This window comes from Hipposideros armiger, unplaced genomic scaffold (assembly GCF_001890085.2).
Source record: "Hipposideros armiger isolate ML-2016 unplaced genomic scaffold, ASM189008v1 scaffold_186, whole genome shotgun sequence".
Taxonomy (NCBI): Eukaryota; Metazoa; Chordata; class Mammalia; order Chiroptera; family Hipposideridae; genus Hipposideros; species Hipposideros armiger.
This window is the reverse complement of record NW_017731536.1, coordinates 1,525,820-1,551,621: the sequence shown is the minus strand read 5'-3', so window position 1 is coordinate 1,551,621 and position 25,802 is coordinate 1,525,820. Positions and strand designations below refer to the sequence as shown.

Genomic DNA, 25,802 nt, shown 5'->3' with positions numbered 1-25,802 from the left:
TACCAGAAACCTTTTATCCTTAATGACACTAGAGCTGAAGAGGTAGATCTAATGACTAGATTTCTAAAACTATTTTTCCATTTCTTTAATGGCAGCTTGATTGCCAGCATAAAAAAATCAGTAATATAGTAAACAGGAAATATAGATGTGTAAAGAGTTCATATTTTATTGAGAAATAAGTGAATCAGTACTGGAGTGACTAGAGGAGTGGATAATGCCTCAGGTGCATTTTTGTGCCCAAATAAGTATAGTGACAGCCTTCTTAAACCTGTTTGTACCCTTTGTTGACCGGGATTAAGAATCCTGTAGGTTAAACTAATATAATAAAATATTCTGACTGAAAACAAAGTGGGAAATATTCAGAATTCAACAGATGGCAAAATAAAAATTAAAAGGGATCTTGGCCAAAATTACTGCAGAAGGCCTGATCTGAGGGAGAGATGGAAGGCCCGAGAAACTTTATGTGAAGAACAAAAAAAGAATGGAGGGGAAGATAAGACAGGGTTAGTCTTGCCTGTACTTCATGGTTAATGTTAGGCAGCTTGTGAAGTGTGCTACTGTAATTTTAAGCTGCGTAAACCAACATATAGTATCAAATGAAAATAAGGCAAGAAGTCTGTACAGATCAGATTTGGGACTGTTGTGTTAAGTTCATGTGTCAGGTTTTAGGAATGATCATATATCAAAATGTCTTAGTGTGTCTTGGACCCTGAGACAAAGATTCAAGTGCAAAAAGTTTGTTCAGGAAATAAAGGAAACACTGGTAAGGAAAGAGGAAGTAGGGAAGTGAGGTAGGGGAGGGAAAGCAGCCAATACCATTATTAAGCAATCTACTATTGTGGGTGGGTCACTAGCTTATTCCCTTAGGAAAACTTTGGAAAACAGTAAAGAACATACAGAATTGTCCCACCCAGAGGGAAAGGAAACTGGGCATTTAAATGCCAATTTCTGTGTCATTAGTTGTTCCTGGAGATATCATTTCCTGGCACTTTTAGCCTGGTACACATGTGGACAGAACAGAGGAGTTCTCAGACAGATAAATGCAGATACCTGCAATTGGAAGTTGTCTGGAGAACGTTTTGTTGAAGTGCTAAAAGTGTTTCTTATTAAAAGCCTGCACGATGTTGCTCGCTGGCCTCGTGAAGGAATGTTGAACTACACTGAACATTCTGTGACGAGCTTGGGTCAGAATTCTGTTTTGTTTTGGTATACTTTAAATTTGAACTCTGTTCCACTTAGACTTCATTTGGTATTTGAATATCTTCTATTATGTGGTTGGTTAATAAGTAGGGTGACTATATATTCTGGTTAGCTTGGGACAGTCCTGGTTTACATCTCTTGACCTGGCATGATTATTAATAGTGACTACATTCTCTCGTAAAGATGTCCCATTTTGGATGGTAAATAAGGTCACCCTATTAATTTTAATTTGAGGGACAAAGAATGTTTTTATAAATCTTTTTAAAAAAACAAAAGTCACTGGAAATACTCGCTAGACTTTGAGGATTAAGCAGTTTTCAAAATAATAATCAGATATCCAGACTTAATACTTGTTCAAAAGAAGTTAGGTTTCAGTATATACAACCTTTTTATTATTGTCTAAATTCTGAATGCATGTAGCTAAACATAGTTGTGTTCTTTTAATTTTATAACTATTTTCTTACATTCTTTTAAACAGAAGGCAGACAGTAACGAGCACTCCTTGTTGGATTGAACTTCATCTGAATGGACCCCTACAGTGGTTGGACAAAGTATTAACTCAGATGGGATCCCCTTCAGTGCGTTGCTCAAGCATGTCATAAAGCTTTATCACCAATCAAGTCCCATCAAAAGACTTAATGTAACAACTCTTCTGTCATAGTGTTTGTGTGTGGTCCCCATGGACTGTTTACTATCCAAAAATTCAAGCTAGAAAACAGCACTTGAGGTCTCATCAATTAAAGCACCTTGTGGAATCGGTTTCCTGTATTCGAATATTAGATGGGAAAATTAGTGTCTAGTAATACCCTCCCATAAAGGAGGAAGAGAAGATTTTAAAGACTTACTGATGTCTTGTTGGGCATAAAACTGAGTGTCCCAAAGGTTTATTAATAACAGTAGTAGGTATGTGTACAGGTAATGTATCATGATCCAGTATCACAGTATTGTGCTGTTTATATACATTTTTAGTTTGCATAAATTAGGTGTGTGTGTGCTGCTTCTTGATTTAGGCAAGCCTTTATAAAGTTACAGTACTTAATCTGTTATTCCCATTTCTCCGTTATTTTTGTGTGTCTTTTTTTAATATATAATATATATCAAGATTTTCAAATTATCATTTAGAAGCAGATTTCCCTTGTAGAAAAACTAATTTTTCTGCCTTTTACCAAAAATAAACTCTTGGGGGAAGAAAAGTGGATTAACTTTGGAAATCTGTGACCTTAATGTGTTCAGTGGGTCTTAAACATTCATTCTTGTTTGTTTGTTTACTGCTAAATCTCATTATAAGGAAGCCTTGCAGAAAATCTTTCCAAACCTCTTCTCCATTCCTACTTTTGTCCTGATACCAAAACAGTGCGTAGCATGACATCCATCGCCAGTAATGGTTGCACTGATACTGCCAGCACCAGTTAATTCTGAATACAGTAAAAATTCATATGGATTAAGTCTCTTAGTCTTCACACCAAATTTCAACAGATAATAATTGACTCGTGTAACCTAGCAGTCTATTGATTTATCCTTATACCTCTTAAAAATGCACAGGTGGCAGTATAATTATTTTCAGGGATATGCTACAATTATATTCTTTTTTAAAAGCCAATCTATAGATATAAACACTCTTTTTAAAAAAGGTATTTTTAAATATTTTAATAGCAGACCTAGTGCTCTTTGATTTGAGTTTCATTTGATTTAGTTACCAGATTGTATTATGAATGGACCTTTTGTAAATATAATTGCTTCTGCAAAATACCTAGAAAAGTTGCTGAGGTATGATCAGCAGATAAGGACCATCTGTTTTTCAAGTATGTTGTATTCAATTTATAAAATCTATTATTTTACATAATTATGAATTCAGAATTTTAAAAATTGGGGGGAAAGCTGCTTAGCAACTTTTTTAGCTTATAATTACCTACAGTCTGAACTGTTCTTAACTCATCCTGAATATATGGTTGACTATTAGAACCAACCATATTTTATGCTCTGCAGTGAGAGGAGATTCCAGAAGCTCTGTTGGTAGTCTATCCTATCTCTAATGTTAACTCATTGCTGTTTAAACATTTCTTGTTTGCATCTCAGTAGAAATTAAAAAGAAGCGCTCCTCATCCCTTTCTAGTAAACTTTCATGTTTTTACAGATAAATACCTTAGGTACTTGTTTTTTGAAACCACATTCACCTGTCTCTACAGGTGTCATTTTTTAATACTTTGCAGCATTTGGTTGTTTTCTATTGGGTTGTCGGGAAAGTCATGACTTATTTTTTCTATGTTTTTCATTGCAAAAATGCGTCATGACTTTTCCGACAACCCAGTATTAGGTATTCGTCATTTTCCAATATTTGTACGTGTGTTCTTGTAAAATTGGTATAGTAATTTTTTATTCATTCAACAAATATTTATTGTTCACGTGTTACATGTGCCAGGAATTTTCTTAGCCTTTGGGTAAAGGTGAACAAGACAAGGTAGGGTCCTGCATTTGCTGAGACAGCAGTTACTGTAACCCTTAATCAGCTTCTTTGTGTGTGAAGGAGATAAACAGGGTACTGTGATGGAACATGACAGAGGGAAGGCTTCTCTAAGAAAGTGATGCTTGAGCTAACACTTGGCATGAGAAAGGAGCAGGCCATGTGGAGAGCCAGGGGACATAGGCGTTCCTGGCAAAGAGAACTGCGTCGAATGCAAAGGCTCATTTTACAGGGAACTCATTATTAGGTATGAGTGCTTTATACAAACACCTCTATATAGATCCAAACCTGAGGATCAGAATGGTTCTAAAATTTATAAGAGTTGAAGGTGGCCTTATTTTGTGATAGACTGCTTTCACGTGTCATTCTCAGTAATATTTCTTCTTCCTCAAGCCCTTGCTATAAGAAGTTTGTCGTTTGCACCAGGTAAAAACCATTTAATTTAACAGCCCTTTTAAAAAATCGGCCTTGGGCAAGTTTTCACCATTATAGTGTCTGGCAGCTTGCTTCCAGACTTCCTGCTGCCCACTAATTACTACTTCTACAGTCCCTCTTGTGATTGGTGTAAATGTCCCAGGTATTCCCACTGTCAGGTCTGCTGTAGATAACCATTGGAGCCTCTGCCCTTTAGAGGTGTTGACTCACTCGAGAACTTGTAGTGATGATTTAGGAAACAGTTCTGGGGACAGAACAACTTTGAAAGTGGTGGAAGGTACTGGCAGTTACTCTTGCATTGATATGTTAAGTAAAGCAGTGCCAACTATAGCATTTCAAGTAGTGGATTGTGCTCTACAATTATGGTGGGGTTCTTGTGTACAGTATGAAGCTGGAACTCAACTCTTAGGAAATACCTATTGTATTGAGCAGTTGACTTCATGGTGGTGACTACATTTGTGTGAATATGTTTAAGGATCATGGTCATATTTGCTTTTTTTTTTTAACTTATGAATTCTTATTTCTGGAATTTCTGGACCACAATTGACCAGGGGTCACAAACCATAGAAAGCAAAACAGTGGATGGCGGGGGGACTACTGTAGTTAACAGAGAGGCAAAATTAACCCATTTTACATTAGTGATAGACAGGTTTTTAAGCAATACCTCCCCAGAGTTTCTTCTTGATGAAGATGATGAAGCTAAAAAGCATTTTTTTGGTCTACTTTTCTTCCTCACATTCAGGTAGTCCCCCAAATATACAGCAGTTTCCTGCACTTTCCACAATTCAGATTTCTTGGAATATTTCAACAAAAGAGCATCTGCAGTGCCCAAGTAGAAATCCCAACCAGTGGCTTTTTTCCATGTTTGCTTTCTAATGACATGCTGTTTTTGCATTCTGTATTGTTTCCTATGGCCTCATGTTGATCGTTTTGGTTTTTCCCCCCCCTTTATGGGGTTGTTTTCATTCTTCTAAATGATGAGATCTCCTCTCTGTTGAATTTTGTCTTTATTTAAATTAGCAGCACTACTTAGAATTTCTCCTCCCCAGTGTTGGTAATTTTCTCAACAACATGAGAACTGAATGAACACGCTGTCACATTTAGATGAATGGCGGTTTTCACAGTGGATTCCATAGAGACACCTTAGGGAATAGGAGTCTGGTGATATCCCCTCTGACTTTGGTCTACCAGTGGCAGCTTTATTTTTATTCTATATTGGAGTTCTACATAGATTTTTGGTTTGTTTGTTTGTCTTATTGCTGTAAAACAAAGTTTGAAAAGCCTTAATAACCACTGGTTAAGGTTAGAAAACAACTGGATTTCAGCCCACCTTTTGGAATAACCCTCCTTGTATTCTTTTCTCATCCTACTTTCAGAAACTTTCCTGATTAGGTTGAACTACACTAATTATACATGATGATGTACATTAATTCAGTAAACATTTATTAATGCCTATTCTTTACCCAGCCACTGTGATAGACATTGAGTAATAAAAAGATGACTGGGATTTGGTCCTGTCCCTCTGTGTGCTCAGTCTTATGGAGGTTCCTTTCTCTCTTGGGACCCATCATATACCAGAAGGAAATCTGCCTGATTTTTCTTGGAAGCTAAATATTCTTATTCTGTACTCTTACTCTTAATTCTGTATTCCAAGAATATATTTGCAAATTGTTGAATATTAGGATTTTTTTTTACCTTAATCCATACCCAGTTTTGTTTGATTCATCTCTCTTAAACATTGTTAGATTTTCTCCTTTGTTAAAATTATTTTAATTTCACTTTTTTCATACCTTTATTGTCAATTTCATCAAGACTAAAACTTCGAAAGTAAACAGTCTAGGCTCTTGCTAGCTGAAATCTAATAAAAGAGTGTATATATATATATATATATATATATATATATATATATATATATATATACCCAGTTGGTTTCTCTACCTCTTTTAAAAGCTGTCCAAATATACCATTAAGATCTTTCTGTCTTTTTTAAATAACTAAATACTTTGAGCATTTATTCAATAATAGGCACCCTCCTGGTCTGGTTGATGGGGGATCTAAAGTAAAACAAGACAGTCTTCACTGTACTTAAAATTTGTCTTACGTGCAGTCTTTGCTTTCATAGCCAAACATTCCAGCTTCACAGTTTGCCCCCATGCTTACTACCCCTCAGTATCTCTTTCGATAACTAAGTAGTCTGTGTTAATAAGCAACACATGATTTTTTCTTTTACTCAGATCTAACACATGCATGTTTAGACATAAATTATTGCCCATTTTGTTTTCCTCCATGGGCAATAATGCAAAATCCTTCATACTCATCAGCTGAATTTTGTTCTTTCCTCCCCTTCTCTTGACAACATATGTCCCTAGTGGTTTTGCTGGTTGCCCTCTTCCTTGCCAACATGTTTTATCTGCACATATCAGAATGTTTCTCTCCTTTGAATTTTACTCAAGACCAGACAGGATGGTGCTGTTCCTACCCAGAGTCCTAACTTCTTCGCTATGAAGGTTAATGTTCAAATTGGTCAGTCACTTCACAGGAGACGTTCTCTCGTCTTAAATGCCTTTGTGACTAGCAAATAGCATAAATCATCAGATGCTGTTTTAACTTATATTTAGGATTATGAGCTTTTCTGGCAGTTGCAGCCCTGTTTCCACTGGAGCATATTGGATTGTTGTACTTAGTACAATCAAGAGGAATGACGATAGTGTGTGGTCTCTAGAGGTCGTCAGAATCCTACTATTGACTTCCTATTATACCTTCCTTTTCAAGTTTCCATTCTTTTTTCTTGGTTCAGACTACTTTTTATGTGGGGATTGAGGGACAAATTATCTCTTGGCGTGTAATTGCTGTTTGTTGCCTCAATCAGGAAATATGAACTATACTAGATAGAGACAGCCTCACGATAGTCATTATGAAAAGAATGTCTTGTCTAATGTGTTCACATAATTTCTTGAGTAGGAACTGTTTTATCTTGGATAGTATAGCTAACTTTATATATAGCATAACTGCCTTAAATCTTTTTAGTAGGAAATCAATTATGTAATGTGTATGTATGGATTTATATATACATGTACACTTATAGAAATACCTTAACAGTAGGGGTCATTTATCTGCGTACATTTTAACAATGTTGAATGCTTCTGTTGTTTAAATTTCAGATCTCGGTAAAAGGTTCTTAATTTGCTTGTAGACATTTTCCTTTCATGGACAGACCATCAGAGTAATTTTTTTATTCTGTTGGAGTCCTGGCTGTTCAGTTAGTATGCCATTTTCAGGCAGCTTGACAAATAAGTCATAACTGGAATTCATTAACATCAAATAAAGCTCTGCCATATACCCTTCATTAAATTATTATACATCCAGTGGTCTCTGGAAGGTACTAACTTAGGATTAACTTTCTTTTTCTTATTTAATATTTGATTGTGATCCCTCCCCCCCACCCCCTGCCCTTAATTTTCTGCTCTGTTGGTAGAAGATTGCTGCTTAATATACCCTGGGACGCACCACTACCAAGTCAAGTTCTGTATTTAAGGGTAACCTGAAGATGGTTCAGACCTGACTTGCTTAGCTGTGCTCAACAGAAATGGACTTCCCAAAGTTCCTGGGGTCATCTCTGATTCACAGAGGACCCGACTAGAGTATATTAGCCTACGTTCATTTCAGTGTCAATTGGTTTGCTGACATGAGATCCATAATAGACCCAGAATTTCACCATTAGTTGAGATATAAGGACCCCCTTGGAAGAATAATGCCACTGATGATGGGAGTGAGAAGTATTCATTAACTCTACACAAAGGACTGTCAGGTTTTTTTCCTCCAAAAAATTTCCCAAGAAAGGATGTTCTACCTCCAAAACAAAAAGCTCTTCTCCAAAATTTCCAGTTTGCTCTTTTGGGTTTGGGGTAGGGATTTAATTCTTATTTCGAATTAAGCATGATAATTTATTGAACCATGAAATCTATAATGTATTGATTTAAGGACAAAAGTAAAGTTTTAGAATTATAAAAATAACATTTTCTTTTTCACACTGCACTTTTTCTTTTTTTCTTTTTTTCTCCCTGTAGACTAAAGCTTTTTGGCTATTTTACAATGTTAGTCACTAGATAACTTGCCATATTTCTGGTTCTATATTAAGTTCTACCCTTTGCAATGCTGTAGCATAGAGTTGGTTCTCAGCATTTGTGGGAATAGAAGTCCTACTAAACTCTCTTTTCTTCAGAGATTTTCCTTGGCAGAATAAGTCCCTAAGAAAATATCTATTTGTCACTTTGATTATTCACATTCCTATATTGTTCAAACAGAAAAAAGTATTGGTGATAAAGAATAGGGTCTTTTTCTGGTGACTGTATGTACCTGCGTTAAGAATGGAATCATTTGTTGGTTTATGTCACTGATAGACACACACATCAAATTGGGAAAATAATTATCACATACATAGCAAGTAGGTAACATGCATGGATTAAAAAAAATTTTTTTTAAGCCCTATTTTTTGACAAAGTGCAGAACCCAAATTGGTCATTTCTTAGACCAACTTTACCTCAGGATTCATTTTTGCTTTTTTTGACCCTGACCTTTAAGGCATAAATATTTGTTTCTTTTGTAGTGATAGTGAAGCTGTGACATTAACCAGTTTTATACAAGAGGGCAAAACAAGAAAAACTAGAGATTAAGATGAAAGCAGTTCTGCACTTGTTGAAGTAGATCATAGCATTGTAGGCAAAATAAAAATGTTCATATCTGAGGATATTTTTTTGCCATCTTTCCCCAAGGCCAGACTTTCTGGTGGAACACAGTTAAAAGGAACATAATTCAGGGCCTTTGTAATCTGAGGGAAATAACCTCCAGCTGGCAGTCGCCTTTTCAATATATGAAGCAAGAATGTGGGAAATAGTTGGCATTGAGTGTTTTCGCCTAAAAATAAGAATATGAAAAAGCATATAAAACTGGATTATTCATTTAGCTCTGAAAATCTCAGTAGAATACTATATAACTGGACAAAACCACAAGAACCTTCAGAGGATTTGTCTGAAACAGGTTTCAAGGATGAATTTTTATACACTGCTCACAAATTTGCAAACTGTTCTTGAAATTGACACTGTTAAGTAAGGTATTTATGGACTTCTAGGAACTAGCCGTTAGTGAGTGTCCTAAAATTATTTTGAGCCTATGCCCACATCGGTAGCCTTATGCTCTTGAAAATTATTTTCTTTAGTGATACCAAGGATTGAGTGGTGGTTTTAGGCTGAGCAACTGCCCTGGTATGACTGGGACTGAGGTTCCTTGAATGCGGGACTTCCATAGCTAAACCCAGGACAGAGCCAGGGGTACCCCAGGAGGAGCTGATCACCCTAGATATTCTTGTGATTTATCCTCACTCCCTTAAATGTTGTAATAGTTGGGATTAAATTCAGCTGCCTTATGGCTGTCAACATTTCTGATACTTGGATATGTGTCCTCCAGTGACTTACTGGGGATGGACTGGGAGATTTATAACAATAGCTAGTGGCACCAACATGGTGGTGAGAGTGACACTAGTAATGCATGGAAGGTAACTGGTGGTTTAATGGAGTAGAGAAGAGGCAACTAGATAGCTAAGTCCTTCAGAACTGGTGTGTATATGTAAGTACATATCATATCTTGATGGGGTTAAATGTAATCTGACATTGAAATTTTTCACGGTAAATGAAAACTGAGTGGTGGTGTGGCTTTCTTGAGGGAAAATATGGCCTTGGATGCTCTATCCTCTATTACATTCCCCAGACTGTCCTGCTCCGGAAGCCAGAATGTGGTATTATATTCTCCGTAAATGTTTATTGAGATTACTAAATGCATCAGCCAATGGCAGGTGAACAAATTGGGCGTCCTGACCCAGACTGAGCAGTGCCCTCAGTTCTGATAGCCTACCCCTCAGGTGCTTAGCAGCTGGAACACCGACCATAGGAGGTGAAAGTTTTCTAACACAGCATTAATTTTGTAATGCAATATGATGGATGCAGTCTGTTCTTGTCTCCCTGTGGTAGTACTCAGAGACTGCATCCTCTGTGCACTGTGATGTAGATGGTAGATGTGTTCTTTGTAAGCTTTAATCCTACGATTGTCAAAAGTACGACGTGGTTCCATTTTTTTTAATTAAACAATGAGCTGAGGCTTTATTACAGCTGGTTTTCGATTTAAAATTGTGAAATACTGATTTCCTTCCCCCAGCCCCCACACCAAATATTTTAGTCTATTTAAAGTACAAAAAAAATAGTTCTTAAGAAAACATTGCTTAACTGTCCTGTGATTTCTGGTCAATTTTTATACATATTCGTGTGTGTCTGTGTGCTTTCACTTTTTACCTTGTTTGCTCTCTTCCTGTGTTAACAGTACTTTCACCGTTGAAAGGTGAACATTTTTTCCTAGCATTAAAAAAAAAAAAAGCCATTTGAGTTGTTTACCATGTTATGATGGGACTAATTTTTAATTGTTTTAATTGATTTTTATTTAAACTCATCTTTTTTTTAGAGGGGATTATACTTGGCTATCCATGCCCTAACTTTTATGGGGAAAAAAAAGTGTGTATTTCACATAATGGAGGTATGATATTAGGAGTACATCTTTTTAAGTCTGGTGTTATATAAAAAATTAATGCCACTCCCCTGGCAGACAGATATGCACTGCTTAATATACCCCCCCACCCCACACCACCCCCCCCACACACACACACACAACACATACCCCACAGTGCTAGTAAGTTATGCATTTTAGTTTATTTCAGAGCTTGCCTATACCAAATTAATGATCTAGTACACATGGTCTATGCTTTAAACAAAAACAGACTAGAAGGTAAAATTCACCTTGACTCTTGAAATATACTCTTAGGAAAAAAGCAAGTGCTATTTTTTTAAAAAAGATTCCATTGAAAAATGTAGCATACTCACAATTGTTTTATCTTCATCATGAAATAATTGAAAAACTTAAAACTTTTTAGATCAGTCAGACTTCCTTTGTGTCTTGCAGGAGCTGAGTTCCTAGGATGAATCAGTACTTCTCTGGTTAGCAGACTGCTTCCTTCAAACCATTTAAAACAGACATGCTTTAGGATATAACAAAAGGGACCTCAAGAGCTAAAATACCTAATGTGACATGGAACAACAGCCCAGGGACTGGCATGGTTTCATCATCAATTTTGTTTAAACAAATTCCACTTAAATTGTTACACCATACTACTATAAACAACCTAAAAGAAACCTTCCAACATTGAACCTAAAACATCACTTCAGTTGACAGAGTGACTAACAGAGATCCTTTTCCATTGTCATTTCACCCTGGGAACGTTAGTGACACTGGTTATCTTCACAGGGAGATTTCTGCAACAACCCTAGTGTCCATAATGGCACATACTCTTCAAGGGGCTGAAGAGTAGGGACGAAGTATTAAGTTGTATGTTTGGGCTCTCTCTCCACTTTGCAAATCATTTTTGTCTCTTGCTTCAAATTAGATGGAAAGCTCCTTAGTGCAGAAAGCGGAATATTAGTGTCAATCTGGTATACCAATGCAATCATTTTAAGCACCAGCTATGTCCCAAGAGCTAGGGTGGAGACCGTCCTCATTTGCTACAAGAACATAATCTGCACCATGCAATTGTCCAGCATCCTTTTTAACAGACTCTTGTCCTTTTCATCAAAATACAAAAGATGAACCCAACCTAAAAATTAAGTTCACAAATCTAGGAATCCAAAAGAAAATGGCAAAGGCATACATCAAAGCTTATCTGCTACAATGAATAGGTACGAAAGTATTTGTTAAATTGGTTAAAACTGATGGTGTTTTTGTAAACAAGCTAAAGTCATGCTAGTTTGCACATAGGCATAATTCTTAAAATTGACCATGTTAATAGGCACGAACATTCATTCAGTCAGACTTGTGGGTAACAAGTGATAAGCCAACAGACTAAGCACGCTCTCTCTTTAGGAAGTTACAGGAGAGTAGAATGCGTTTCTGTGCCCCATTCTAAGCTACTTGACCTTATTGGGTATAGAATACATGTGGAGTCTGAGATAGGGATTTGCCGGCTTTTATGACCTGTCTTCAATAGTTCTGTTGGCTGCCTCTGTACCTACCTTAATGCTATGTGGTAATAAGGTTGCTTAAAAGATTTCTCAAGTACTTCAGGAAAGAGATCACAGAGGAAGGAGAAGGTGCTTCTGAGCAATATGATGCAGGACGAAGATGGGCAAAATGTGTAAGCACTGTGCGGAGGATGCATTGACTTGGAATAGATGGAGAGGACTTTTGAAGCCAGTCAAAATGAGGTCTTGGAACAAAACTCTTGTTTATGGATCTGAATGTGCATGAAAGCTGGACATGACTAATCTGTGCATGGTGAGTAGAAAATTGACAACCACAAGCTTGGTAGATGCTACTGTGAAGCCCACATCTAATAATAGAGCCTAGAACTCTGGGAGGTAAAAGCCATGAGCTATACACCTTGGGTTACATAATCTGCAATGAGATTGTGCTGCTGAGCAGGCAAGCTGGGCTCAAGGGCAGTGCCAGCCATAATCCCAGGCAAGGATGGAGCCGATGATTTTGGGGGGTTGGGGCAATTTAGACGTATACATGTGGTGTATTAATTGAAGCTTAACTTTTGCTCACAACTGGAGGTTATTAATCTAGAGAATCCTCTGAAATTTTGTGTACATGTAGTTTTTCTGAGAAGTAGCAATTATCAGAGGTCTTAACCACTGCCCAACAGCAATTCTCCATTGAGACCACTTATGTTGAAAAACTAGAATTCACTCATCTTGTTCGTTTTTTTCATGAGAGATCTTATCTCTGAACTATAGTTCATCACACTATTTTAAATATAAATGCCATGTAAATAAGATTTTAATACAAATGGTGACCTGCTTTTAAATGGATGTTTGCAGTTTTTAGTATATTTGGGCTGCAGTGGGACAATGAAGATTTAAATAAGCCTCATTTAACATCTGGAAGAAAAATACGTTGCCTTTTTATATCCAAAATATATTGAAAAAAACAGATTAGTGTCTTTGTTTTACCCAAGAACCACAAGCTACTTCATTCCAACTTTTAAATTAAGATCTTGAATAATAGCATGTGGTATCACCACATTTTAAAAACATACTTAGTCAATCACAAACATATTTTCTAAGGAATTGAATTTTATAAAGATAATTGAATGCTTTCATCTATAACAGAATTAGTGGCCTGCAAACCACGGTGGTTTTTTGCTATGCTCTGAAGTTTTAAAAGGGAATTTTCTGCTACAAGTTACATGCATAAAGGAAGTAGGAGGCAAAGGAAAATTCAATTTTTAAATCCTAAAATGATAACCACTGATAAAAAGTTACACTAAAATTACACTAAACGTTTTAACTACTTTTTAACTAAAGCATTATTTTCCTGTCTTTTATTCCACTATCCAGATGCTTAAATTTAACTTAAGTATAAAATCAATATTTTATCAAGCTATATTTGATAAACTAAATTTGGAGTTCAGTCTCTAGCAATGTCTATATCTCATGGTGTGATTTTCATTCATCCAAATTGTCAGTTCTCTCCATTATGTCCTGCTTCCTCCTTTTCCAGTCCACCCTACAGTCCCCTGCAATTAAACCCTAGAATACGGCCATATCTTAGGATAGTTAATTGACTTGTTTCTATTAATTTTTGTAGAACCAAAATCATAAAAGGGAGAGATGTCTAAGAATCTGGCTTATTACGTTCTTTTAAAGATCACCTTTGAAAATGAGTTCATATTTTGTGTGTCCGCTATTCCTAGTTTATATTTATGTGGGTGTGCTTTTTTCTAATCAGTATTATCACCGAGGAACAACTAATTTTCAAATTTACAATTTACATAATTAGTGATTGGCTGAAGAGGGCTATTGAACATAAAATCCTTTAAGATAAAATGGGGAAAATGGTGGAGGGTCTGTATGATTTAGTCTGGTTGACTGGGTGCTTCTCAGCTGGAAGGCCATTTCAGCAGCAAGGATGCTAATGGTGGAATGCTTGAAGAAAACAGCCCTGTAATGGTCAAATACTAAAGCTATCTTGGATGATGGGATAAAAACTCAATTGCCTTCTTTAAACAAATGTTTTCTGTCTTTAATGACTTTGGGCAGAATAACATTCCTCTAGTGTGAAGCCTTAGTTATCATTTCTCATGTAATGGAAAATGCAACTGGTCTCAGAATCAGAGGTCTTGGGTTTGGACCCCGATTCTGCCAATTTATGGTGACTTTAGACAAATCATCTAATCAGTCTGGCTCAAGTTCCTTATTTCCTCAAGATTCCCCAAAATGAGGAAGTTACTTTTCAGAGTGATTATGAGGATTAAATGAGAGTCTTGAGAGAGCACTTTGCACAAAGTAGGTGCTCAGTATTAGATGACTGAATCTGTAGTTTACAGAATGTCAGGAGATGCTGACAGTGAAGGTCTTTACTGCCAAATCTTTTCAGAAAAGTTTCGAGAGAGATGTCACACTCAGATGTCAAGTAAGTGAAAACCTATTGTAGCAATTATCTTGCCACAAAAGTAATGCGCACAAACCACAAAAACCCTGTGGCGTGCAACCGTAACATTCATTTAGTTCATGAGTTAGAGCAATGATTTAGGCTGGGTTGCTCTGGGTAGTTCTAGCCATGCCTGGGGAGCATTGCAAGGGGAGTTGGCCTAAATGGAGCCACTCAGCCCTTTTTCCACGTTTCTCATTCCACCATCAACTAGCCCAGGCATGTTTTCATGGAGGTGGCCAAGGGCAGCAGCAGCCGAGCCCAATCCCACAAGCCCCTTTCAAGTCTGCGTGCTTCTGCTGACCAGCATTCCTCAGAAGTAAGCCACATTGCTAAGCACAGAGTTAAAGGCACTATGGAGTTAAATGGCAAAGAGGGAGGCTCCAAGGAGGAGTGAAGAATTGCCCTAAATGCAGTCAATCCGCCAGCCCAAGTTTTGTGCGGTCCAGCAGTTGTACTTGTTTGCCAGTGAAGAGGAAAATGGAGAAGCTGAAGAGATCCAAGCTGGGATCTATTTGGATCAAGTGTTCTGAATTCATAGAGCATTAAGTAGAAACCTATTCTAACATATACTGCGAAGGGGAGTTAAAACCAAAGGAATGTATTTTCTTGTCTACTCTAGGTTCGTCCCTGCTGTGCTCCTGGCCTTGACCACATGACTGGAATGAACGAGCGCCCTCTAAACTCTGAGCCCGGCTCAGACAGAACTAGAAGAGTCTACCTCATAAATGAGGTAAAAGGAAGCATTCGATTCAGAGAGATCTTTTAACGAACATTGACATTCATGAATGCCACTTCCAACACCTTCCTGGGACTTCTTAAATGCAGAAATGCTATATAAACCTGCTGTACTCCATGCTGGCCATTTGTACAAGTGTGGAGTGCTTTAGGGAAGCTCTACCAATAATAATGCTTTAGCAATAATCTGGTGGGTCACGGTGTGTTGTAACTGACACGAATGTTAAAAAAGGAAACCACAATTATCTGTGTCCTGTTTCTGTATTACAAGTGTCAGAATGGAAGCGTCCAGATCTCCGCTATGGAGGAAGTTAGGAAGTGAACTTCGCTTTGGTGACACAGCTGTGCTTGGTGGCCCTAGAAAGGGGACTTAATCTCAGGCTTCAACTTCTGTGTGTCCAGTGTTTCTTTACCACATTTTTCAGAGACCTGAATCTATTTTTCCCTGAATATATGTTTAAGTGGGCTCCCCTTTCCCACACTCATCTTTAATGGTCACATAACTTATTTTGATTTTCATATGTAAATACACGAAAAAATTGTGTGCTCTTTTACTGGCAGACCAGTGAATGGGACTACTTTTTATTTTTTATTTTTTCTTTCTAATATACCTATTATTTTTGTAAATTACAAAAACAAGCAAAAAAGCCTACTCACATTACAACAACCAGAGAAAACCAGTTTGGTGTAATTTTTTCTACTTTTACTTTGGACGTATATGCATATTCATCAGGAAATGTTTGAAGCCTCTCTAACAGCACTGTCATTTAGAGAAAACTATTAGAAATCTTAAGAAAAATCTCTAAAATACATTAAGCCATTCAGCAAGCCATATGGAGATGTAATTTATTTTCACTTCCTCTGAACAACACAAAAGATCTGTGTTGGTCTACGTAAAATTTGGTGTTTGAAATTAAGTATAAAAATTTTAGACATCTTTTTCATGCATGATTTTTTATGTACTCTTAAGTTGACTATATACTTTGACTAGTGTATTTGGAACCAAACTTTTTTTTTTTCCTGTGTGTGTAAATTTATTAAAGCCATATTTCTTTGAGTTACTGGTTTAATTCACAAGATGTACTAGACACCAATTATTTATCAGCCACTGTGCTAGATAGTTAAAGCACTCAGAAAGTCTTAAGAGCCCAAGAAAATTATCAATCTTAGGAAGCCCTTAGAATGAACAAACCCCTCATGAGAGGATTCAGTGACTTTTATACAAGAGCGAAAGGGAGGCAGGAGTTGTGCCATGGATGTTAGGAGGAAGGTGAGTGGTTGTATCAGAAAACCAGAGAAGGCATGTTATGTTATTAAGTTAAATCTAATATTCCAAAGAAAATATTGCAAGGTATCTCATTTAATTTAAAATAGTGATTTCATATACTATTTATGAGTCCAATAATTTTCAAATTGAAAAACCTATTAAAAACCCTTTCCTATCTGTGGTAGTTCTGATACAGTTTATAAAATTTTCATATCTAATTTTCTATAGAAAAAGAATTACTTAATTCTTTAATTACTTAATTTTTAAATAATCAACTAGCTCAATAAGATGTTAACAGAATGAAAACTGTCTTAACAACACTATGTCACTATTAACTTTTTTGCTATATTTAATTAGGGATAACATTTATATGCATTGAATTTGACATTGAATATATAGTTGATTTGTTACAGTAAGATCGTTATTACTTCATTTTTATTTGTTTCTTCAAACTGTATTACTTCCAGATCATCTAAAGTCATCAGTTCTATAACGTTTCTTTGTCTTGTCTGTTGCAAGTGTCCTAAAATAAAAGTGTGCAATGGAATCAAAGAATATTATTGATCAGCTAGCAGTAAGTGTTCAGATATAATTAGCATAGAAAGTATATTGGACATGCATAGTATTAAAACATGCCAACTTGATAAATTAATATTATGTTAAGGTATTTGTGATTACTTCCTTGATAATGTTTTCATAAATTATTTAGGTAGTTTTTAGGTCAAGATCTATCTTTTCTTATTTTCCAACTTATAATTGTATTACCCAAACGTATTTTTACACATTTTACATATAATATGAAAATGTCATAATACGCTTTGGGTTATTTTTTTTAAAGCTACATGTTATATGTTTTCTTTATCAAATCCAAAACTTCTGAACAATACAATGCAGGGAGACCAGTTTATACAGTAAAAAACATAAAATTCTATTCCACCCCATCTCAACTGCCCTCCTTTTAGAAAGCCTTTGGTGGTTTTGTCGTTACTATGTGTGTGGAGTGGGAGCTAAAACGGTAAGTCTGGTGCCCATCTGGCCCCTACATAGACTTTACAACACTATTGATGATATTCCCCATATTGTGTTTCACATCCCCGTGACTATTCTGTGACTACCAATTTGTACTTTCTAATCCCTTCACCTTCTCCCCCATCCCCTAATCCCCCTCCCATCTATATAGCAACCATCAGTTTGTTCTCTGTATCTATGAGTCTTATTTCTGTTTTGTTTGCTCCATTATTCTGTTTTTCAGATTCCACATATAAATGAGATCATAAGATACTTGTTCTCAGTCTGACTCATTTCACTTAGCAAAATACTCTCTAGGTCCATCCATGTTGTTGCAAATGGTAAGATTTCATTCTTTTTACAGCAGAGTAATACTCCATTGTATGAATGTACCAGGATTTCTTTATCCAGTCAGTCGTCCATTAATGGGCACTCAGGTTGCTTCTATGTCTTGGAAGGGAAGCTGATCTGTCCCCAGGTTCTGAAAGGCCCCACTGTGAGATGTGTCTTTACCATCCTATAGGTGACCCTCCTGCTATTCCCACAGTGACTCCAAAACTTGCACTCTCCTCACTTCCAGCCAGTTCTCCTCACCACCTTAGCTCAGTGGCAGAGGGAAAGTTTCTTACGTCAGGGCTAAGCCATGTGCTCTGAGCCCTAGCTGGTCTGCAAGGCTCCTCCAACACACTTCCAGTCAGTTATTTCTTTTCAGATGCCACTTGCCCATTCCTGCAGCCTACACAGGCTCAGTAACTCCTGCTTTAAAAGACAACAGGAAAATGAAGACAAAGTTCCTTGCAACCCTCACGACTCCTACTTATCTCTCCTGTTTACCACCAAGTGTGTTGAGACCAGTTTATACCAGCCATCTCCGTGTTCTCTCCCACCTCCTTACTGCAGTCACCACTGCGCTTTCTGCAGTTGCCCTTGGGCACTGCACCTGCCTTTTCCCTCAGACTTGGAGGAGCTGATGTCCTGTCCAAGGCGAATGCTCGTACCAGGGTTTGGTGAGGTTCCCAAACTGGAGTCACAAGGAGAGCTGTTGAAATGCAGCTTCGCTGGCCTCCCCTAGGCATTCTGATTTAGCAGATCTGCACTTGGAACACTGGGATTTGCATTGAAGAAAACCAGTTTTTGTCAGCCAGCCAACCACGTCTTCAGACCGTGCTTCCTGTGGGCTTTCAGACCTTACCCATCACTGTTCTTTTTTCCCACCTCCCACACATTCAGACGCAGACCATGCAAACAAAGTTGCAGTTTCTTAATTTCGAATCCTTAATTTCACATCTCGCCTGAGCCCCATCTGGCTTTGGGAGGGTGTGGGAAGAGGTGGATGGCCTTAACTTGCCAAAGATAATTCATTTGCTTATTCAGTCTGCCTTGGACTTCAGACGGCCTCTTTGGAATAAATGTTCAGCTTTTGAAAGCCTCTTGTTTTCCTCCCTAAGATGGCATCTAGAGGATGGGGAAGTTGAGGTCATCTCTGGGTGACAGAGGAAGCAGGTTCTCCAATGCCAGTTCTCAGGTCCTTGGACAGTCCTGCTGCTGATGTTCTGTTCTTGTCTCTGTTCATTGGCCACGGTCCTTGCTGAATGTGCTGGTTGATGTAAATGACTCCATGGTTTTTGTTCACGTGTTAGCATGTCCTGGAGACCACAACCCTGCCATTACCTTTGCTCTCAAGGTCTCTAGTTTCAGCAGCCTCCACTTTCCAACTTCAGGACTGTGCATCTGCTTGGCTCTTGGTGGGGGTTAAAAGGGAAGAGGTTGGAACTTTGGGATGTCCTGAACTTCAGGAAGCCAAGAGTATTTTCTCAGACAAGCTAGACAGCTCCTACCAGAGCTGAGCTAATGCCTCCACGCCGTATTGGGTATGCCCCGAGTCACAAGTAGGATTTCTTTCAGTGGTTTGCAGCCTTCCCCAAACTATGCCTTGGAAAGTAGTCCATTAACCCATCATGCAATTCCTGTTTCACTCTCCATCCCCACTCCTCTTACACACACACACACACACACACACACACACACACACACACACACACACACACACACACGAGGTTTGACCCTGAGAAGTAGAAAGGTACAGCAACAGCTCTTCTTTACAACCTGCCCTTTCTTTCTCCCTGCCCTGCGAGTCATTCCACTTTCTCCCTAATGAAGGGAGGGACTTTCCTTACATCAAACCCCAAGGTTCCTCTTTGTGGTGTAGAGTAAAACCCCATGTTCAATTGTCCAAACTCGGTGTGTGAATGGAGCTCTCAGAATTTAAAACTCCTTTGCATTCTCAAAGTCTCACTTTCAAGACTCCTTGTCCTCTTCCTAGAGATGCCAAAGAATAATAAATTAATAAAGGCTCTGTAGGTCACAGCCAAGTAGTAACTCTTATTACTCTAGTACACTTCCTTTCCTGTCATTATTAAGCTTTATTGGAAAGACTGCAGGGAGGGGTCATGTACAAGGAAAAGGGAATCTTTAATAACATCAAAGCATTGGCCCAATATAGACATTCTTGCCCCGGACTTGCTCTTTCTGGCTTCAGTGTTTGCCTCTTCTGGTCCTACGACCTTGAATGTCCTTGGACAGCTTGATCATTCCTCAAAGCCCAGGTCAGATATCACCTCCACCCTGGACCTTGCTTTGTTCCTAAACTTCACTGTCCGCGTTAAATGCTGGGAGAGAGCATTCATCATATTATCATTAGTCCTATGTACACCTAAGTTCTTTGCTAAATCATGAGCTCCTTTCTGCCTTGGAAAGCTCTCCAGCCTTTGCTCTGCACTTCCAAATGTATCCATTCTTCAACACCCAGTTTAAGTGTGAGCTCCTCTGCTAAGCCTTCCTTAACTACCCCACCCCCATAGCACTAACTGGCAGCAGTAATTGGATGCTCATGAAATACCTGCACAGAGACTTGTATAGGGGTACTGGGAGACGGTGACACGGCACTCATGCAAGAAACCTTGACTGAATTTGTAAGTATAGGGGGTCTTCAGGAAGAGTAGTTTAGATTTGATTGGCACCACTTAGGTTATAAGCTCCTAGGTTCAGAAGCTAAAATCAGTTTTTCCCAAGCGTTTTTACATATGCTACATCTTTGTGTCCACTTCAGCGTTTCCTTATGCATGGCAAGTGTGTGATAAATGTTTCTGGATCAACTGACAGGTGCTCAGAAAACCTAGTCTGATCGATTCTCTTATGAATGCCTGCCTTTCCTGAGAGCTCATTAATTTTTAAGTTGTTTTCCTCGAAATACTTGGTATGCTGCTTTCCTCTCCCCATACCCCTTTCTTTTTGCTTTCCACAGGATCCCAGCTTGGTCAGCTGCTCTCCTTTTCTCTTTCATGATTACAGGTTTTTAACAAACCTTACGATGTGCGTGTTTGGGGTGGGATTGGGGATCAACCCTATCCAGCTTGTAGAAGTAAAGTCCCTTTAGGGTCCTGAAGCAATTCTGTGGATTTCAGAGGTAACTTCTTTCAAAGCAGCATAGGCGACATATGGGACACCATAAGCTCTGTGGTTCTCACTCTGTCCCTGGAAGCCAAGTGGACAGCAGCTAATTCTTACCTTCATTATGGCACATTTGGGGCTGGGGGCTCAGGGTCAGCCTGGTCTCAGTTGAAGCTGTAGATGCTGCGTTGTGGTCCTAATGAATATCCCATGGCATCCAGTCATTGGGGGGGGGGTGCTCATTCCAATAGAAAAACCTCAAAGGCAATAATTACTGTCTTTAGAGAACCAGACAGGCACAGTTGTTTGGGCCTGAGAAAAACCATCATTTGCATCCCTCAAATCGTGTAAGGAAAATGATGCAGAGTCTAGAAAATGGTGAAAGAATGTGAAGGTTCAGCCATGGTTGCTGTTAGTGATGTGTTGGGCGATTTTATTTCCATTTCCAAATCAAATATGTTGGTTGATCAACCAGTCTTTTTAAACACCCGTTTTGTGCCTAACACCATGAGTTCTGTAGGAGAAAGACACTCCATATTTGGGAGGACCTTGCTAGGCGGTCATGGATGTAACCAGTTCAGATTATAAAGCTGTGTGGAATCAGAAGATGGAAAGCTCAGCCTGAGGCACAATGTGCTGTAGGGTCCCAGCAGGAGCAATTAGAGAGGGCCAAGCTAGTCAGGGCGGGTGGTAGCATTTGACTTTGGGAACATAGCCTGGGCAGGCACAGTGGGGGTACGGGGTGGGGTGGGGAGTGGGTGAGTGGCAAAGAAGAGGGAGGAATGGGTAAGGATTTCGAAAACCCAGGAGATTTTGCAACAGAGAAGTGACTTGATGGGTGGACACGTAGTGGATTTTCCTATGTGTACAATTCGGTTCTTAGTATTTCTGGATCAGGCAACTTCTTTCTAGGATGAGAAGCCAGTCCACAGGCCCTGTTTACCTGGCTGGGGTATTTCGCCTTGGCTCTTCTGTGACTGTGCTCAGATGAAGCGGTCTAGGCAGCCAGGATGGCAGGAGCCCTCTGACTTCATGTCTGCAAGGATACGTGCTTCCACTGTATAATTACCAGCATTTAACAGACTCTATCAGCCCTCTTTAAGATGGCTTTTGGCAAATATGGTAGAACTCTATTATGCATTTAAATTATACTCAGTCTTCTCTTAAAAAGGTTTTCTGCAGCAAGTCCACTTCACTCCGTATCCAAGTCTGTCTCAGACCATGAGTCAAAAGGAAGTAGGTAGTTCTTTTGGGTTGGAGAATTAAGAAGAAATGTCTACCCAAATAACAGGTATGTGGTGGAAAAATAACATCTCCTTAAATGCTTAATCATCAGGCAAGGAGAGGGGCATGGGAGTTCTCAGTAATAGGGAAACCTCAAAAGATTTAAAGAGAAGTACAGACAGACAAGGCTGAATGTTGGATGCAATCCAACAAAGCTCTTAAAGGATTGGAGTCATTGCCTCGTTCTTGACTCTGACCTGGAGGGAAGAGGAGTCTGGGAGACCTGGCACAAGCTCAGGAGTACTTAGCATCTTCCTGGTTCTGGGAAGGGGGCTGGGCGGGGTGTTCTTCATGAGTGCACATAATCCAGACCAGCTAGTCAACTTGACAAAGCCCTGTGGGTTTCCTTAACCTCTTCCTGGTGCAGTTGACAGATTGGAGGGATATACAATGCTGTCCGTCCCCCCACACACACACACACACTGACCCTGCCTGCTTCTGTCCTGGAGAGCTGTGACAGGCCTTAGCACCAGCTGGCATCTGCCATATTATGCTTTAGGGAACTGAATAAAAAGGCTGGGTGAGGAGAGACGAACTAGAGAAACTCGAGTGCTTGGTTAAGGTCTTAAGTATAGAGACTGCCTGTTCCCATGATGGGGCAGAGCTTCTCCATCCCACCATCTCCCACAAAGATGCCAGAGGGATGGTACATGTTCCCATGATGCTGGTGTTGAGACCTTCCCTGAGAATTCTTCCTTGAGCACTGCCTTGGACACCTTTAGGGTTTTTTTCCTGTGGGCTAGGTCAGCGAGCAGATTGCTGAACACTGGACAAGGGGGGTTTACTGCGATGATTTCTTCTCCAGAAACATCCTGTGAGAAACAGTAACACACAGACTCTGGAGCCTGAGGGGCTCACGTGGTTGTGGAGGGTACACCACCCACTTCCTGCATGACCACGTGGGCACCCCAGTTGGCCTCTCAGTTTCTGTTCTCTCACGTAGAAGCTAGAGTGGTCTTTATTTCATTTTTGAATAGGTGATAGATTGATACGGTATAAAATGGAGAAGGTCTAACAGGATGGATATTTCTGTCTTCTTCCTCAGAGGCAATCAATGTTACCAGTTTCTTTTATATCCTTCTAAGATATAGTTCATGGCTATAAGTAAGATACACACACACACACACACACACACACCAGGGTGCCAAAAAATGTATACACATGACATACCGGTATTCATCTTTTGTTGTCGGTATATATTTTAATACAGTTTTTTTTTCTTTCTTAAAATGTGTATACATTTTTTGACACCCTCTGTATACTAGAGTCACTGTTCTGTAAGTTAATGTTATTTATTTCTTAGAAATCATTCCATATTATATAGTAAAGAACACTCTCTTTTTTGTCCAACTGCATGATATTTTGCTATATGGAGTGGATATAACATATTTAATTTTTCCCCTGCTGGTGGGCATTTAAATTGATGCCAGTGTTTCATTATTATAAGCAATGTTGCAGTGAGTAACATTGTACTTATGTCATTTTCCACAGATGGAAGTATATCTGTAGGATGAATTCTCAGTGGTAAAATTGCTGGATCAAATTACATCTGCCATTTTGAGTTATTTCAGTTACCTTCTATAAAATTTCCATCAGTGTTTTCTACCACTTGTTATGAGTGAGAATGCCTCTTTTTGCCACATACTGTTATCAATCCAATGTACTATTAAACTTGGTCAACTTTTTTCATCCGAGGGATGAAAAATGGTAAGAGGATTTGATATTTTAAAAAGTAAATCAGATTGTGTCACTCCTGTGCTCAAGACAATCACTATTTTCCCATTGTTCTTAGAATCCAAACTCCTGGAACTCCAGAAGGTACTTGACCGTGATATCACTCTGACTCTGTCTCCCACCTCTCTCCTCTCGTTCACTAGAGTCTTCCTGGTCCTCTCTTCCTCAAATGCACCAGGCTTGCCATCTCCAGGGGTTTCCATTTGCCCGTTCCTCTGCCTACCATGTTCTTCTTTGTTCTGAGTGTTGTTAGTTCATTTCTCACATTGTTTCAGTCTCTGCCCAGAGCTCAGCACCGCCCATCTCAGAGAAGCCAACACTAACCTCAGCCCCTAGTATAGTCACCACCGGGAGAGGGGAGAGCACTCCTTTACAGTAATACCACCATGTATTACAGTAATCACCATGATGTGACTACCAGAGTAATGATTAAGACTGTGAGGATCATCAATGGACACTAAGACCATTGGGAAAAAGTTAATTGGGATAAAGATATTTGTACAGATTATCAGTTACGAGGGGGAAAATGGTATCTTGATAGTGGAAAGACATAATAGAAACCTCCTTAATAAAGTGATCCATCACTTGAATGGGTTTTCTGCCAAAATACATAACCTGAACCTAATCATGATGAAATATCAGAAAAAGCTAAATTTTGGTACATTCTACAAAATAATTACGAGCAAGAGGATGGAGAAATTACTAGGATGAAGACAGGTAACAATGAGCCTTGTAGACTATCAAAAGGTCTTTTTGTTTGTTTGTTTGAAGTAAAGCTAGAAAGCCATTAGTGAGTGGATTTTGAGATGAATGTGGCATATCTGTATGGAGACAAGGATAGAAGCCATGTGCAATAATCCAGGCAGGAGATGGTGATGTCTTGCACCAGGGTGGTAACGATGGCAATGGTGAGAAGTGGTTTGATGATACATACATTTCAAACAACAGAATAGGATAATAATCATATACCCATCACCCAGCTGCAACAATTATCGTTTCAAGGCTGATCTTGTTTCATTTCTACTCCTACCCACTTTCCCATATCATTTTGTTTTAATGCAAAACTAAGATGTATTGTTGCATTCTGGATATGTATTTAAGAATTTGCTGATGGAATGGGTATGAAATGTGAGGACAAAGGAGCCAAAGATGTTTCCAAAGTTTGCTGTGGAGAATGGAGGTACCATTTACTGAGATGGAGGACTGTAGGTGGAATAATTTGGGGAGGGAAATGATCAGCAGATTACTTCTGTTCATGTATAATTTGAAATGCCTATTTGACATCCCAGAAGCTGTTGGATATACAAGTCTGGATATCAGGGAGAGACTGGAGCTACAGATATAAATTTGGGAGTTGTCAGATTATAGAGGTTATCTACAGCCAAAAGATTGAATTTCCAGCCTCTGATAATCACAGAGTAGCTTGTATCTGACTGACTCTTGTGCTGATAATTATAAACTGGAGGCATGGGGGAGTGACCTAAAACAGACAGATACTGGAAGAGTTTCAACTCTAGAGAAGGGAGCCACACTGGATGAAATCCATGATTATACAGGGATTTTTTGTTTGTTTTTTCCTGAGGATACTCACTGGCCCATGCAATACACAGTGAGAACTCAAGCAGAAAGTAGCAGTCTTACTGGGCTGAGACTTCTAGAGAAGCTGGAAATTGAGAAGGAAAAAGTCACAGAGCAGGG

General features: G+C 38.8%; 1 protein-coding gene across 7 annotated transcripts in view; it reads left to right on the top strand.

Moving 5' to 3' along the window:
* Window positions 1-16,418, top strand: part of SMAD2 (SMAD family member 2) — an 89,632-nt gene extending 73,214 nt beyond the window's left edge. For 4 of the 7 annotated variants that reach the window (XM_019652726.1, XM_019652723.1, XM_019652722.1 and 1 more), the window contains one exon: window positions 1,679-16,418. In XM_019652726.1, coding sequence (XP_019508271.1) covers window positions 1,679-1,802 — 124 coding nt within the window. In that variant the 3' untranslated portion in view covers window positions 1,803-16,418. The remainder of the gene's footprint in view (window positions 1-1,678) is intronic. The other 3 variants (XR_002125160.1, XM_019652725.1, XM_019652728.1) reach the window with 3 other exon arrangements.
* The last annotated feature ends 9,384 nt before the right edge of the window (window positions 16,419-25,802 follow it).